The 17,029-nt window shown below is 38.8% G+C and overlaps 1 protein-coding gene across 3 annotated transcripts in view; it reads right to left on the reverse strand.

The window, feature by feature from the left end:
* The window catches only part of PPP3CA (protein phosphatase 3 catalytic subunit alpha), a 148,934-nt gene that overhangs the window by 15,075 nt on the left and 116,830 nt on the right, over positions 1-17,029 (reverse strand). For 2 of the 3 annotated variants that reach the window (XM_072118508.1, XM_072118498.1), the window contains exons 7-11: positions 15,596-15,673; positions 14,635-14,729; positions 12,315-12,440; positions 11,445-11,513; positions 4,693-4,777 (exon numbers count right to left, since the gene is read on the reverse strand). In XM_072118508.1, coding sequence (XP_071974609.1) covers positions 4,693-4,777; positions 11,445-11,513; positions 12,315-12,440; positions 14,635-14,729; positions 15,596-15,673 — 453 coding nt within the window. Of the gene's footprint in view, positions 1-4,692; positions 4,778-6,827; positions 6,944-11,444; positions 11,514-12,314; positions 12,441-14,634; positions 14,730-15,595; positions 15,674-17,029 lie in introns of those variants that run through there. The other variant, XM_072118516.1, reaches the window with a different exon arrangement.

Here is a 17,029-nt window from a genome sequence, read left to right on the forward strand (position 1 = left end):
AATTTCCCTGTCAGGTTTCATAATTTTCCAAAAGATCAGTGTGTTCTAGAGGTCACAAAGTCCACAATGGAACAATTTTAAAGTCAATTACAAATCCCACAAATTAAACATTTGGTCTTCAGTGTGCAGGAACAAGCCAATGCTGTGTGGGAAATTATTACCATAAAACTGTTGTTTCACCAGCAGCCCATCTATATAATATGTATTTAGAAGTGTAGATACACAGCATCGAGAAGCAGCAGTTGAAAGCTGTGTTTACACCTGTGACGATTGGACCCCTGATCTTGGCTCTGCTCCCGGAATAAATTGGAACATAATGCCAAGCGAGACCAAGGACCTAAAATAATTACTTGAAAGCACAGCAAGGGAGGCTTGGAAGGAAAGTGACAGATAATCTCACCATGACCTCAAAGTAAATGCACAGGTTATTGCTTACAAGATATCTACTGTGCTCAGGGAATCTGCACAGAATGCTGCAAAAACAATCTACATGGTGCAAAGTCTCAAACCCCGATGGCACTGGGCAACAGATTGGACTTTCATGGGGCACATAAGACCGACACCTGCTTCACAGCAATGATGTAGTTATCCATGTTAGTTCATAAAATAGCAAGAAAAAATTACATTGCCCTCTCCTGCTTTTTGTGGCCCTTTTAAGAGGGTTTGTCCAAAAGCATTAAACCTATGAAAAGGAACACTGTGATACAAACTGTTCAACTGTGAATTGTTAGTGAGGGCTATATTTGAGACTTGGGGTTTGCATGGCGTTAAGTTCAATAATTGAAAGTATTTATTTTTTTAAATAACGGATATATATATATATATATATATATATATATATATATATATATATATATCAATCATTCCAGCAGCCACGTAGGTGCTAGTTATTCGCATCAGACTCACTTGTTGGCTTCAGGCCTGAGCCGGCTTAGTCCTTTTGGGTGCAGTACTATTATTGTATTCATGTTGCATTAATAGCTAATAAATGTTTTGTACTACCTGTGTTCATCCCATTTGAGTATATACTCCATGGACATAGCTAGCAAGTGTGTTGCTTGTAAAATATATAATATATATATATATATATACATACATACACACACACATTCCTTGAACAGCAGTTTAATGGAGAATATGTTTGCACTAGATGCAAGCAAGTTGAGTATTATAAAGCCCAGGTTCTGGATCTAACTGGAAGAACAAACGAAGGTAAGCTCCAGCGAGGATCCAAAAATGTGGGAAGTCAAGAAAAAATATATGAAAAAATCAAAAAAATGGAAGCATAAAAACTAACTTTTAATTCATAAGGTTAAAAAACCATGTGCACATGGGAAAGAAAAAAGCCATGACGCGTTTCGGAAGTCAATCCTTAGTCATACTGGCGTGTGTGCATGTGGGATCTAACTAGTCAATTGGCAACAGTGAGGGGCATTTTGCTCCTGGAGCAGGATCAAGATCAGACACAGTTTGCACTGACTGGGGTCAGTGAAGATGAGGTGGGCAGAGGTGGACAAGCTGAGGGCTCACAGGCTGGTAGCTAAATAACAGTCAGGAAAACGGGCAGAGGGAAAAGTGCCATGGAGGCTTGTTTTGAGCTGAGTGACCTGAAGAAATATACAAGCACAACTTGTTGCCTGGGAACTAACAGTTGTAGAAAGGTTCTGAATAGGAGTGCTGAAAGGTTTAGACAGATGTTGGTGGTAGGGGATTCTATAATTAAGGGGACAGTTAGGGTTATCTGTCACCGGGACCAGCTTGGATCAGATCCAGGATCTTGGAATAGTTCTAGCTTCTCAATGGGAGGTCATAGGATCATGGTTCTGATCTCATCGGATCCAGACGAATCTCTGGATTCAGTTGAGCCCAGACATGACCCATTTACCATGCTCCCATTGCAGTTTCGACGGCAGCTAGACCAAATTAAGACCTGCGCTTGCCTCACTGCCCTAATCACAGGTACGTATATGGCCTTGGGCTGGGATGGAACATAACTCCTTAACTGACACATTGGTCATGGTTTTTATGACCCTTTGTCTAAAAAGTGGAGGGAACTCTAAGAAAAGCCTTGGTAACTACCCTCGACAGAGCCAAAGACCCTCTCTTGAAGTATGTCTTTCAGAGAGTTAATCAGTTATTCAAGATAAAGTTGACGCGTTTGATGCACCAATGAACAAGAAAAACTAGCATGTGCCCACTCTCTTGCTGTATATTTTTGCATTTTATCACAGGATGTTTTAAAAAAATATTTTAAAAAGGTCTTGTGAAAGACATAAAATCTTTGTATTTGGGTTAGCAAATGGCTTAGTGATAACAAAAATAGAAGGTCGTGATTATTAAGACAAATGGCTAATGAGGTTTAAAGAGGACCTGTCACCCAATTTGACACTAAAGTAAGCAGCTCCTAGTGCTTGATCAAACGCCGCAGTGTTACCGGAAACCTCCGGTAACGCTATCAAACACTGCGGCGGGGTACAGTGTAATCATCGGACAGCTTTGCATTCATAGGGGGCGGGGTTGGGGCGTAGCTAGGGGCGGTGACTGCCGCCTAGCGCGCGGCAGTCACTGCCGGCCTATGGAGCTAGCGGGGCGGTCCAGGGAAAAAAGCAGCGCCTCGGACCGCCCCCTCATGAATACATCGGACAGCTTTGCAAGCTGTCCGATGATTACACTGTACCCCACCGCAATGTTTGATAGCGTTACCGGAGGTTTACGGTAACGCTATGACTGTAACACTGCGGCTTTTGATCAAGCACTAGGAGCTGCTTACTTTAGTAAGCAGCTCCTAGTGCCGATAAATTGGGTGACAGGTCCTCTTTAATGTACATAAATCTAAGGTAAATGAGAATGAAAATTATAATTATGTGTTAAAAGTTAAAATTTCTTGATAAAACTGAAGGAGAAAAAGACTTCGGGGGTATTGGTGGATGTTAAACTTAATTTTAGTGATGAGCATCAGGTGTCTGCTGCTAAAGCAAATAAAATTATGGGATGTATCAAGAGAGAGATTGGTTCTCATGTTAAGGACAAAGGGGGAGATTTATCAGAAGTGTCCGAGGTAAAACTGAGCTAGTTGCCCATGGAAACCAAACAGCTGCAGAAAAGTGAATATGAGCTCTGACTGTTTGCAATGAGCAAGTAGAACAGTTTGGCCCTCAGACACTTCTGATAAATCTCCCCCATAGTTTTCCCCTTATACAAGTCACTGGTCAGACTGTAAATGGAATATTGTGTACAGTTTTAACATCAGTTTATAAAAAGGGAATAGTTAAACTGGAATGGGTGCAGAGGAGAGCGACCAAGATTATTAAGGGAATTGGCAGACTAGAATTGTGGCCTGTCAGGCTTTTGGTTTGAAAGTGTGCCTCCATTTATGTACATGCTCAGTAGTGAAGCTACTCCCCTACAAATCAGAGAAAAAAGGGCACTAGGAAGGAATATCCGCTTTCCAGAAGTTTAGCTTACTGACTTCACAGCCCAGTAATATACTTTATTGAATAAAGCAACTTCTCTGTACTTTTTACTGCTTCTTCCTCCTGTGGCGAGTAGCTTATATGAAGTCCATACACAGCAGATAGGAAATGAGGCTAAATATTAGCTCTTTTAATAGCTTGCGCATGTCACTAGATGGTTAAACTCTGTAAGATTAGACTATCCAGTTACTGTCTGTAAAGAGTTAAGTCATTAGATATTTTAACAGCTGTCAGTAAATACAGGACAGAAAGCCGATTTCCAATTTACAGTGATGATTTACAACATTTTGTAAACAGTTTAGTTATGCTTTAAAATATACAGTATTAAGGTATACCCTACAAAGAAAAGATAAGTCTTAATACACAGACTACTTCAAAGCATAAAACTTTCTTTATGTCATCCAAAATTCATAGATCAAACAAATTACAATTTAGTGCCGTTATACAGGAAGACATCCTGGAGAACTTGGACCAGGAGTACAGTTTCAATTAGGGGCATATATTTTATGCTTTGGTTTCAGTATAGTATCAGGCACCACTCAATTAGTGGATGTCCAATGCGCTTTTTGGGGTGAAAACCCGAAAGATGCATCTGAGTGTAGTTATCCCAGAGTTGTTCCTTTATTTTGTAAGTAACTTGTGAGTTCGATGGAATATTTCTGATTTAATTATCCTTTACGTTTGCACATTATATTGATTGCACCTTTTGCATGGAATTGCTTAGAAACATGCACTATTTGATTGTAAATTGTAATTGATTTGATGTATAAATTTGATTACATAAATAAATGTTTATACTTTTATAGTAATCTGTGTATTAAGGCTTATGTTTTCTTTGTAGGATTGCTAGTATGTATCATTAGCCAAAAATATAATTAGGAGGCATCAAATATAGTATTTGACAAAAATAGAGGAGAAACAATACCATATAACGATCTTGGTATGTCTTTAAACGCACTGAAAACCCATGCGTTTTTGCACTGTTACCATGCGTTTGACTGGTGTATATAATATATATACATACACACAGGTTCAAACCAGTGAAACTCATGGTAAAATGCATATAAAATATATTATTGTCTCTCCCATCAGCCATCCTCTTTTTATTGTAGGATTTAGACATAATAAAATCGCATATATGTTGAAAGGTTTCTCTGCATACGCTGATAAAAATATTAAAGAAAAAAAGGCAAGGAAGCACAAAGACATGATTTCCCACCTCAGTACACTGAACACTCTTGCCATTTTCCCAATAGCGCGAATCTTGTTTCTAATTACTTCCTTACGAGCTGCAGCTGTTGCTCCTGTAATTAATACAATTAAAACAAATGTCAATCATACAGATTCATTTGCACATTCTACTTACATATTTCTGCTAAGAAAATGGATTTCATTTGTCATGCCACAGCCGAGATTTAGCCTTTATCTGGGCAGAAACACCGGGCAAAATGATTGTTAGTTGTTCCTAGTTAATGAATGTGTGGTTTTAAGCCATTAAGCCATAACTGTGCAGCCATTAAGGGGCAAGAATTTACTGTTGATTTATTTGCAATGCATCCAAACTTGATGGGCACAACTCAGCTGTGACTTGGCTGCACCAAAATCACTCTATCCTATATGCAAGGGGAAAATAATCATCGGTCAGAAAGGACTGTGTATATGCCAAGAGAGAAGCATTTTCCAAACAACTACAAATAAGATATTGTTGCTAGATGAAAGTGGACTCGAGTACATATCAGGGTGCATATATCAAAGAAATAGAGAAATAATATTTCACTATAACCGGAACTTCCAGTATTTTTCTGGGAGCTCCGGTTATAGTGAAATATTCTTTCTCTATTTCTTTGGACTTTTTCTGAGACTATGTGGACCGGTCTTATACCGTGAGTAGCTCCTTAAGGGACAAACTGTGCACCACGAACCACAGTTTTTGTGCATATATCAAAGGATGGGGTGGGAGGTTACATTTGAAAAAAATATATATCATATTCTTGTAAGTAAACATCCCTCCATAGCTAGTATCCTCCAAATAATTATAGTCATGGATGGGTTTAATTTCCATTTCCAACTTTTTATCTATTTTCCTCATAGCTCCAAGTTCGTTACGGTAGTTGGTGGTCAGCCCTTCCATCTATGGTATGTGCTACAGTCTAGGGATCCTACCCAGTTTGAAAAGAAGATGTAGATGTTTATTGTGGCAGTGTATACATACAGTCTATAGTCGTGATCTCTGGGGGGAGATTTATCATCAAGTTTCTGAGGTAAAACTGTTCTAGTTGCTTATGGAAACCAATCAGAACTCAGCTTTAATTTTATAAACAGCTGTGGGGAAATAAAAGCTGAGCTCTGATTGGTTGCCATATTCAACTAGAATAGTTGTGCTCTAAGAGACTAGGTGAATTTAGATCATACTTCGCGTCACCGCACCAAACATAACATACAGCATTTCCTGCTTACTCAGTCCTGCTCCGCTTCCTCTATATATATATATATATATATATATATATATATATATATATATATATATATATATATAAGCACGTAGTGAGTTTCCCTACATGTTGGTGGAAGAATATGGAATAATAAAATCAAGATTTATCAAAGTATGGATAATGGGAATCCCAAAATAAACCGCTCCTCATAGTTCGGACAGCCACATTTGTAGACCGTTATAGAGAATCACACTACACCTTTTATAGGGCTAAACACCATTAGAAATTAACATAATATATAGTCATAAAGATAAAGCACAACTACAAAAGAGGATGCCGAACCCTAAAACCTAATTAAAATTTCAAAGTGAACCTGTGAATTTAAAAAGGAAATAAAAAACACTACAAAAAAACCTAAAGACAGAATTCAAGTGCATTAAAATTAAGGCAACTTGTAGACAATAAAACGCTATCTGCTTGTACAGCATTGTAAACATTAGTAGCAAAACACACAAATACACAGCAATGTTAGTGGTATATAACTGGAAAATAAACTGACCATACGAGATGCTTAGGGAGCAGCCACACGGTGCATTCTTGGACTGTTCTTGGTGTGTTTTAAAATGCACTGAAAATGCATGCTTTTTAATATGCATGCGTTTTTGCATTTTTACCATGCGCTTGTCTGGTTTGAACCTGTTTTTCTTCATTTCTGGAAGTGTAAGCAGCTGTATTAACAATTTCATAGCTGCTTACACTTCCAGAATTGGATAAAAACGGATTCAAATCAGTTAAATGCATGGAAAACATGTAAAATGGCACCAAGAACGTACCAAGAACACACTGTGTGACCGCACCCTTAGGTCTCTGAAATACACACAGCTAAAGCAGGTGTGACTATATAGGGCGCAGGACCTGATCTGATATCTTGGCATGCCTAGGTTACACAGTAACAATGCAGCAGTATGAAGCCTATGCCCACACATTGGCCACTCTGCAACCACATAATACCTTTTTTCTGTGCATATATAAGATGTTCTTCTTATGAAAATCCAGAGGCAAACACATAAGCAAATAAAGTGTGAAGGATGGAAAAGAAAAGGGAGAGTGTGAAACAAATACTAAAGTGAAAAGTGTCTGTAAAATAAAGCAAAAAAACATTAGAAAGAAAAAAATAAGAATGAAGGTCCGAGGAGTGACAAGATGTGAGAGGGTAATGATGAAAGCAATGACAACTGAAGAAGCTGTGAAAATCTAGAAAATAAGAGGTTTAATCTAAAACCATTCAGTAGTTGTAAGGGTCATTATCTGACGCACATCAGCCAGCAAAGCACAAGTGTCATAACACGAAGAACAATTCCACCTTGTGGGCTTAAGACTTCTATATTATAGTGCAGACAACGGTAATGTTGTGGCCATGCAATCCACCCAAGCTGCTCAAATGCTTAACACTCAGTGTTGTAAATCAATCCACTCTGAACAAACATATTTGGTAAAACTCTGCATTACAATCTTAAAATGTGGGAAACGCGTACATCTCTTACATGTACAATATTTGCCTACTATATAGGTTTTATAGCTTTCATACCACGGTGATGCCTAAAAGGTGTAGCACTGATACACTGACAGGAGGAAGAGGAATGGGGTGTTCTCTTTATTCAAGTGTCGTTTTGGTTAGTATGAGGGGCATTTATTCCAACCCTTCAAATAGGTTATCATAGTTCTGCACTGCGACTATGTCCATTGCACACTTGCCATGATCACAGACCCCCAAAAGTCCTGCCGGGGATGGGATTCCTTGCTTAATATCAAGATATGATGCAAGAAGTTCCTGCTTTCCCACTATACAGCCTCATATAATGGATTACAATCTAGTAGGCAAAGCGCTTCTTGCATCATATTGATAGGTCACGGTCTGACAAAACTTATGTGGTCCATGAAAATGGGCTGGTGTGAACAGATCTTAAAATGTAACTCTTTTGTAAGTAATCAGAGAAATATTTGTTGCTGACCAATCGTTTACTCGGGGGAAGTGAAAGAAAGCTAATCCTCCTAAGGCCGAGTTCACACCTGAATTTGAATCTCTGTTACCATACTGTATCCCTTCATTTAAACAATAGTAACTTAGAGGACCTGTCACCAGATTTTGCCACCCGACTAACAATGTCTGCTGAAAAAGTCCTCCCTTTATCAACTAAAATTAGCTGCCAGTCGGGCGCTGTACCTTACAGACAATTTTCTGATATGCAAATAAGCTCTTCTGACTCATATTGTGTCAATTTTTTACACTGTGCCTTGTGTTACATTAAGGACATCTGATGCGTGAAATCATCGCAGGTCCTTTAGCTTTCTAAGAATAGAAAACTGTACACCATGTGTGTGATCACATGGAATTACAGCAGCCTCCATGGAGGTCAGATATATACACGGGGCACAGTTTTTTATTATAAAGAGGCTAAAATTCCTGATATGATGCCACCCTGGTCACATGTATAGTCGCCAAAGGAGTTTTTTTCACTTGGACCACATTGCGACTGGGTTTGAGTTCAACATAACAAAGAAAATTGTCCTAAAGGGACATATAAACCCATTTGTCACTTAAAATATAACTTTTATTAATATATTCTAAAAGATGGATATACTCCATCCAGAATGTGTTTAAAAGTTTACAGAGTGCAGGTGCTAGAGTTTACACTTTGATTGGGTGAGCAAGGTTTGTCAGGCGGCATTTGACAACTGTGACTAGCAGAAGATGGGACTGATAGTGTAGGCAGTCCTCGGGTGAAGAGGTATCAAGGCTATGACCTCGGTAGGGATCAGTATCCCTTTCTTGGGTCTGTTTCACATTGGGTTGTTTGTACCCACTTTTGTATTTTATTTCCCTCAGAGTGGCAGTGCCCCACGTTATATTCGTACGGGGGCCCCACGGTATTTTGCGGTTCTTGCCAGTGACCTCTATAGACTAGTCTAGGTTATCCCTACTGCGGCTAAAAAGTTATATTTCTGATATGTAGTATTGTATTGCTCTGGCACCCTGGGTATCTAGCTATCCACTGCCACGAATATAACGTGGGGCACTGCCACTCTGAGGGAAATAAAATACAAAAGTGGGTACAAACAACCCAATGTGAAACAGACCCAAGAAAGGGATACTGATCCCTACCGAGGTCATAGCCTTGATACCTCTTCACCCGAGGACTGCCTACACTATCAGTCCCATCTTCTGCTAGTCACAGTTGTCAAATGCCGCCTGACAAACCTTGCTCACCCAATCAAAGTGTAAACTCTAGCACCTGCACTCTGTAAACTTTTAAACACATTCTGGACGGAGTATATCCATCTTTTAGAATATATTAATAAAAGTTATATTTTAAGTGACAAATGGGTTTATATGTCCCTTTAGGACAATTTTCTTTGTTACCCTGGTCACATGACATGAACTGTGACCGGAGGGGCCGGCCGAGCAGGACACGCCCCCTCTGATGTCAGGTAATATAAGATAAAAGGTGATTTCTGCAGATGTAAATGAAACTATTTTTAGCTAAAATAATGATGTCAGTCAGTTAATAGAGCTCTATAGGAACTTGTCACTAGCTGTATATGTGCAAATGTGGTGACAGGTTCCTTTTAAGTTTTACAGATGTGTTAAAACGTCGGAACGGAAATGGAATTGACATTTTGACAGATCCGTTAGACTTCCACTTTAGTGACGGAAGAAAATAATGGAGGATCAAATGCAGGAGTTAGCTGGTTGGTTGTAAGTTAACTTGGATCTGTCTTATTGAACATAAGAGTAAAGTGGCTTGGAGTTACATTCTACCTGTGATACACCTTGAAATATAAGAATTGAAAGTAGTAGGTTTTACAAATACAGGCGGTCCCCGACTTACAGACGACCCCTAGTTACAAACGGACGTTGGATATTTGGTAATTTACTGTACTTTAGTCCCAGACTAAAATAAACAAGTATAACAGTTATTAATGGTGTCTGTAATTAAGCTTTATTGTCTTATGACAATCCAACATTTTTAAAATCCAACTGTAACAGAGACCTATAAATATTTGGCTGGAGTTACAATTATAAAACATACAGTTCCGACTTACATACAAATTCAATCTAATAACAAACTTACAGAACCCAACTAGTATGTAACCCGGGGACTGCCTGTAGTTGGTTAGCAAGTTCTGATGTAATAAAACCACTTTTTTTTTTTCATATGAGAAATATTTATAGAAAAAGGAAATCACTTATTGTGGTTTAGCGCTGTGCCACATCAACGTCTTCATTGTTATGCAAGGGAAATCCAAATCAAAAAACCTACTTCACTTTCTTGTTGACAAACATGGCATATGGATTAAGATAAGGTGGTTTTCTAGGTCCATGATTTTGTTGACCTACTCTCGTTATTCTAGCACCACTGGCTACCAGGATTAAGCTAATCAGTATGGTCCCAAGTGTTAGTCCCCCACTGATTTACTATTAATAACCTCTTCTATTGAACAGTCATTAATACATATAAGCTTCAGACCCACCTTAAACCTGGTCCTTATAGGCCGACAGCCACAGCAGATACAGTTTAAAGGACATCTAACACCAGGATTGTAAACCAAGCACACTCACATATTGGTTTGTGCCCCCTCTGGCAGGATCTGCACTCCTTTAAAGGAAACCTACCATTTGATTTGATGCATTATGAAGCAAACATACCCTGAGAATGCTGTAGCTACACTGATGCAGGATCATATCTTGGTTAATCCCTGAGCTGAGTGGTTTTGCTGATAAAATAGATATAACATTATGATAACGAAGCTCTGTGGCTTCTATATCTGCTCCAGCGCTTGCTTTGCCGCTTCTCATAGCATGAGAGTTTCTCACTGCTTGCATCATCATCTCCTACACTTCTCTTCCTGCCAGACAGAATCTTCAATTGCTGCACCATCCCCCAGCTGCTGTGTATGAGTGATCCAGCTCAGGTTGATTAGTGCTTGACTAGTCATGCTTAGTCATTCTTTACTTTGCAGCCATTTTAATTCCAAGCTCCCATGTAATGTATAAGCCAGTCTGTCCCAGCTTTCCCAAGGTCCTGAATGGTATAATAGTATTTTCAGCAAAACCACTCAGCTCAGGGATTAACCAAGATATGATTCTGCATCAGTGTAGCTACAGCATTCTCAAGGTATGTTTGCTTCATAATGCATCAAATCAAATGGTAGGTTTCCTTTAAGCTTCTTATGCTCTTGTTTTTAAAAAAAATGCTTTAAAATAATGCAATTGAGTCTGAGGGGCTTTTAAAAATTATGCAAATTATCCTGATGGGCTGTTAATGGAGCCTGGAGCCCCTCAGGCTCATTTGCATAGTTTTTAAAAGCTCCTTTTTTTGTAAAAAACAGTGCTTAAGAAGCTAAAAAAAGAGCAGATGCTACCAGAGGTGGCACACACCAGCAAGTAAGTGTGCTTGAATTACAGTCCTTCATCCTAGTGGTAGATGTCCTTTAACTACAGAAAGTATTACAGATAGCAGAAACTGGTTGAACTTACCATCATCTTCATCTGAACAGAGTTCATCATCAGAGCAAATGCTGAGTACATTTACAAGCATCTCTGTCACTGTGGAAAAAATAGACAAGGTTTTATTTTCAATTTATACGTTTTCGCATATGTCAGTATGATGCAAAAAATGTTATGTAAACCCAGCCATAGATATGTTATACATACTTTCTCTTCTTACACCCGTTTTATTTCTACAAATATTTTTGAAAGATTTTTCACTATCTGTGTGAAGACAGATCTATTAATTAATCTAAGCAGTGGAGATGTCTGCTAGGATATAATGTGGGTACTCTCTCACCTCCTTTTTCATTATGTTTTCACTGAAATGTTGCAAAATGTAGCAGTTTGTCTTTTGGGAGACTATTGGGATTCGGACGACCCCCATAGTGCTGGTAGCATGAATCTTCAGACAGAATCCTTTAGGCCAGGGAACATGGGCCATAACTGATGGTCAAGGGGATTTATATAGATCCCATCCACGTGTTGCATAGGTAGCAGATTTTAGCTGAGAGTTAGAATCTGCATCATATTAAGTCTAGGTGCGGCATTCAACTTGGGTAATAAGAAAAAATGGCCGCCATAAAGGATTATTTCCATATCATAAAAAAATAACATCAAATGTAAAATATATTCTAACTTGTTATCCAAAACTGCATATTTTGCATCATATTCCTTATTTTCCAAATGATATACCATAACAAAGGTATTATTGTAAGGCAGACTACACACCATCGGGAAGGACTTACTTGTACCCCAGGGAGCACAGAAATGTTGCTTAAATATGACAATACAATGGGTTATCACATTTGCTGGAATATTTCCTGCAAGGCAAAAATGTACTTGCTTTACAAAACAAACCTTTTTCTCCAACGAAGGGTAAGGACCAAGTAAAGACATCCATAAAATTTGGAAGCCAGTATGGATGAGGAGAACAGTTGAATTGTCTGATATTCATGACGTTGTTTTCGTACTTCAATACTGCAGCTGTACAAAAGGAAAAATTCACTCTGTTATACAGGGCATAAACCTACGAGAAGCTGAAACATTACTTAGGCTTCGTTATTACAGGCCATCTGTAGCAAGTCCAATATGCAGGAACAATCATCTGCTACAAAAGGGACACTGCCTACTGAATGGACTGACAAAGCTACAAAAGTAAGAAAATTGAACACAAGCCTTCACGGAAACGGTGTCAGTGTAAATATATATATTACAGATTAAAATGGCCTGCTGCCATTCCACCGGACTGAAAGATTATGGAGATGGCACAAGTGTAACGGTCATTCCAGACGATGTCTGATATTGTGCGTGTGGGGGAAGAGTGATCTTTTTTCTAATATACTTCATTAAGAAATTCTGCGTCATTTGTAAAGAAACAGTCTGCAATGTGCCCCTTACAATGTTACTTCTATGTTTCTATGGCAAATCTGTCTACCAGATGGAAGATGGGTCCGTCTCTCCTCTCCTGTTTGTCACACAGAGTGTTAACTCTTTCTGCTCTCTCCAAGGCTGCAGTATGCTATGAGAACTATATTCAAACATGAAGCGGAAAGTAAAGAGGTTAATCTCCTGACAGGCATTTAAGCGCACACAGGGAGACACAGACTGTAAAGGCTGGAGAACACATCTCTATGGTAGGGAGTAGCTTGATTTCTTTTCTTTTTTAATGAAGTATATTAGTAAAATGTTCACAACATCCCCAACAATATTAAAAATTATCTCAATTGATTGTTACGCTTTAAACACTTTGCCTGCCATGGCTATTCCTGAATAAGCATTTAGCAGGTAAGTTAGAGTTAGGGGGCTAAAAATAAATCGTTTACTTATTACTTAGGGTCGTCAGCAAACTATATTGGATTGACCAGCTCAAGATTGTGAAGACTACATCACTTCACGTAATGTAACAATATATTTTACTCCCTACTAGCATGGTTCATTTAAAACAGTCAGGCTTTGCTTGGGGCAAAAGAATAATTTTTTTTTTTTTTTTAATGTAAAAGGCTCTTTTCAGAAGTCGGGAGTGTACAATGAACAATCTTTAGTCCTCCCCCTACGACCATGTTCCATATATGCACTTGGAGCTTTTGTGTAAATGTGTTCTCAGAGCCAATAACGTGTACCTCCACAGAACAGTATCCCTTCACTCTCCTCAACTTACAATGGCCTTGCATGTTAATACCAGAGATAAGAGGATTGAAGAGGATCAGCAAAGCTCAAGGTGCATCCATATTATCCATATTATTTTATAGAACTCCTCTCCAAGAAACATCAACGTGATTTCTTACACACATTATGTGGCAATATTGACATTGGATATATAGGCATACTTTATATGTACATTTATGAACATAAACCCTGCCAAAGATCAGCTGAGGATTTTATGCAGGATCTGAATAACATTAATAAAGGTCAGATTCTACAGGAATAGGGCTTTTGGTAGATTTTTGCACAGGTAGCAAGTTCATATTTCTACTCTCCTAAAACTAGAATAAAACACCCCACTACATGCACAGGAAGATGTGCAGAAGGTCACAAACTGATAAAACATGTGCAACTGGTTACAAAAAGTCTTCATATAAAAAGACATAGGACATGCAGCAAAACACAACACAAAGACCACTTATCTCAACATCATGAACCCCCCTAAAAATATCCCTTCAGTGTGTTTGGACTTTGCCCAGGGTCGTAACAAGGAGAGGCAGGGCCACATCGCACACATTAGAATGGGGCCACTCTTTCTGCTTAAAAATATACATATTATACTCATATATACACACATTTATATACCTATATACATAAACACACAGTTCTTCACTCATACACACACATTTATAGACTCTTACACATAAACACACACACATACAGAGCACATACACATCATATATACACACATACAGTGCCATATACAGGCGTACAGCATATAAACATACATACAGTATATACACACCATACACAATATACACATACAGCATATAAACATCACAGATATGTTATATTCATATTATGCTGTACATTATTCAGCATAATATGTATATAATGGTGCACATCTTCGATTCTTTATTGTCAGGACAGATGATGGGGTCCCCTGACACTGGGGGCCCCATAGCAGCTGCTATGGCTGCTACCACTGTAGTTATGCCCCTGCTTTGCCCCACAACAAGTTAGACTGATGTTTTACCTTTGTTATTGTATACATCTAGGTAATTTGGTGCTGAAAATATTGTGATAAGGGAGGGGAAGCCTGTTGTTTGGCTTTTCCTATACATACGATACCTGCAAGTGATAAAAATAGAAAATGTGTTACATTGCGAGCAAAGACATTTAGAATGGCAATGGCAATTTGGTCTTCTAGAAACATGTGATAGACCAGTGGATAATGGGAAGCATACCCTATCTTTGGCCGTAAGAACGGCACTATTTTCTATGGAGAAGGGAGTGAGGAGCCTTACCTATATTATTTCATGCTATGGATGTCTATGGTGCAGAAAACCTGGGAGATAATAGTTGACATATGCCACTGTATCTCATAGGGCTGTCTCTCAATGACGTATGAGATGCTACTTACATGTTGTTATTGAGAGGAGAAGAACACTGCTCCCAATGCTGAATGGCCATCATAGAAGTTGCAAAAAGAACATGGAAGGTCTTATGCTTAAGGACTTACCAGGATGTCACAGTATATTCCTACAATGATATGCTTCATAGAAGGGATATTCTGAACAGCAATTATTTCAACAAGTGAATGTGTGTGTATGTATGTAAATCCGACTAGTTACAGATGTACGTTTCTGTGTGTACCATTTGTGTAGCAGAACAAATTACTGTAGTTGTAATGTGTGCAGCAAGGTTGTGCATGTTATTGGGACCAAGGAAAGTTTTTTTTCTCAATTTTTTATGGCTTAGGCCTAGACGGTCTCTTATAGTATAGTCAGATCGGTGTTATAGCCTGAAGAATATATCAAGCACTACATAAACCATGTGTAAATAATTGCATTTAACATATTCATAAATCCGCACTGGAACTAGGCAATCTTTACTATTCCTAATCCAGCCTCAGGTACACAGAACAAGGCACACTGTCACATGAATGATATCTTCTGCATACAGTAAATGGATATTTCTCACATAAGATAACTTACCCAGCATCCTGGGCTTCATGAGCTCGCAGTATAGATAACAAGTTATTGTGCTGAAGGAATTCACAGACAGCTGGATAGCTAAAAAGACAGAATAACAATGTTCATTAAGAAATCACAATTTACTGAAGTTAATGCCACCTATGCAGTAATTTAAAAATTTTTTTAAATGAAAATGAAAATTCTGTTTCATTATCTTCCTGCTTTGTTTGGTTTGGCTTCAAGAAGAGGACCTGCCGTGGATGGGGGGGGGGGGGGGGGGGAGGGCGTCAGAAGGTGAGTATACGGTTTGTTTTTTTTCTTACAGGCATTATATTGGGGGCAGGGGCTGGAAGGCTATATACTCCAGTGGCTGGCACACATTTTTGGGCAACAATGGCAAAAGGTCTCAATATTGTATGCAAAAATCTCCACTCCCTTCCCATTGTACATAAAAAGAATGGGTTTCTCAAAATTGTGCAACTAATGTGTGAATACTTTTAAGCAACAGTCTCATATGCCAGATTTAACACCCTCTAAAGATAAATCAAACAAATTTCCCCAAAAGTAAAGATAAATCACCCCCATAGTTCATTCGAAGAGTCGGTCTATGGAGTAACAGGGCACTAGTTCGGGTTATGGGGTGGATGGTGTGTGTGTAACACTGCTCCACTGTATCATCTCTTACAAGGGATTAACAAACATTAACCCAGTTGTGGTTAGTGAGTAGATCAATTCACTCAAACACAAAATATATTTGTTAAGTGACTCAGCTAGGATGACTTTGCATATCAGGTTAAACCCTGAGAGAAGAAAAGTGTTTTCTTCAAAGCAAATAAGCAAATTAGGAGCGACATTTTCTTTCATAAGTGTCGGGAACAAAGGAAAATGAAATAGTGCGTTTTCTCTGATCAAAAGGAAAAAGGATTCCGGAAAAGTTAGAGAGAATATACACCAGTACAGGCACAGAAGGCGCTGACCTCATTATACTTTATGCACAAAACATTTATCCAATTGCATTTAGGTTAATAAGCTGGAACATAACATGTTGCCATGGTAACCCCTGCTTTACATAGACGGCAAACAATAACGCAAGTGTCAATTGTATTGCATTTGGGGAAAAAAAAATACATATTAGGCAGTAGCAGGGCACCATGGAGAGGAGGAGGGTTGACCCCTTCCCCTCTCCATAGAGATACACAGCGCTGTAACACGGGGAAAGATAGGACATGTGTACGGAGCGGTACAGCGCCGCATGTGTGCTGTACTGTACCTCTCTGTGTGCCCATTGCTGGCCTTTGGGGGACGTATATACAGCCCCAAGCTTACCTCCATTTATACGCCCCCAAGGGTTGTGTGAATGCAGCGTTACTCTGATCTCCACTGCATTCACTGGCAACCAAATAAAACTTCCCTGTAACAGCTGGAATAGACTAAAGTTCACAAGAGACTACAGGT

This window comes from Engystomops pustulosus, chromosome 1 (genome assembly GCF_040894005.1).
Source record: "Engystomops pustulosus chromosome 1, aEngPut4.maternal, whole genome shotgun sequence".
Lineage (NCBI taxonomy): Eukaryota > Metazoa > Chordata > Amphibia > Anura > Leptodactylidae > Engystomops > Engystomops pustulosus.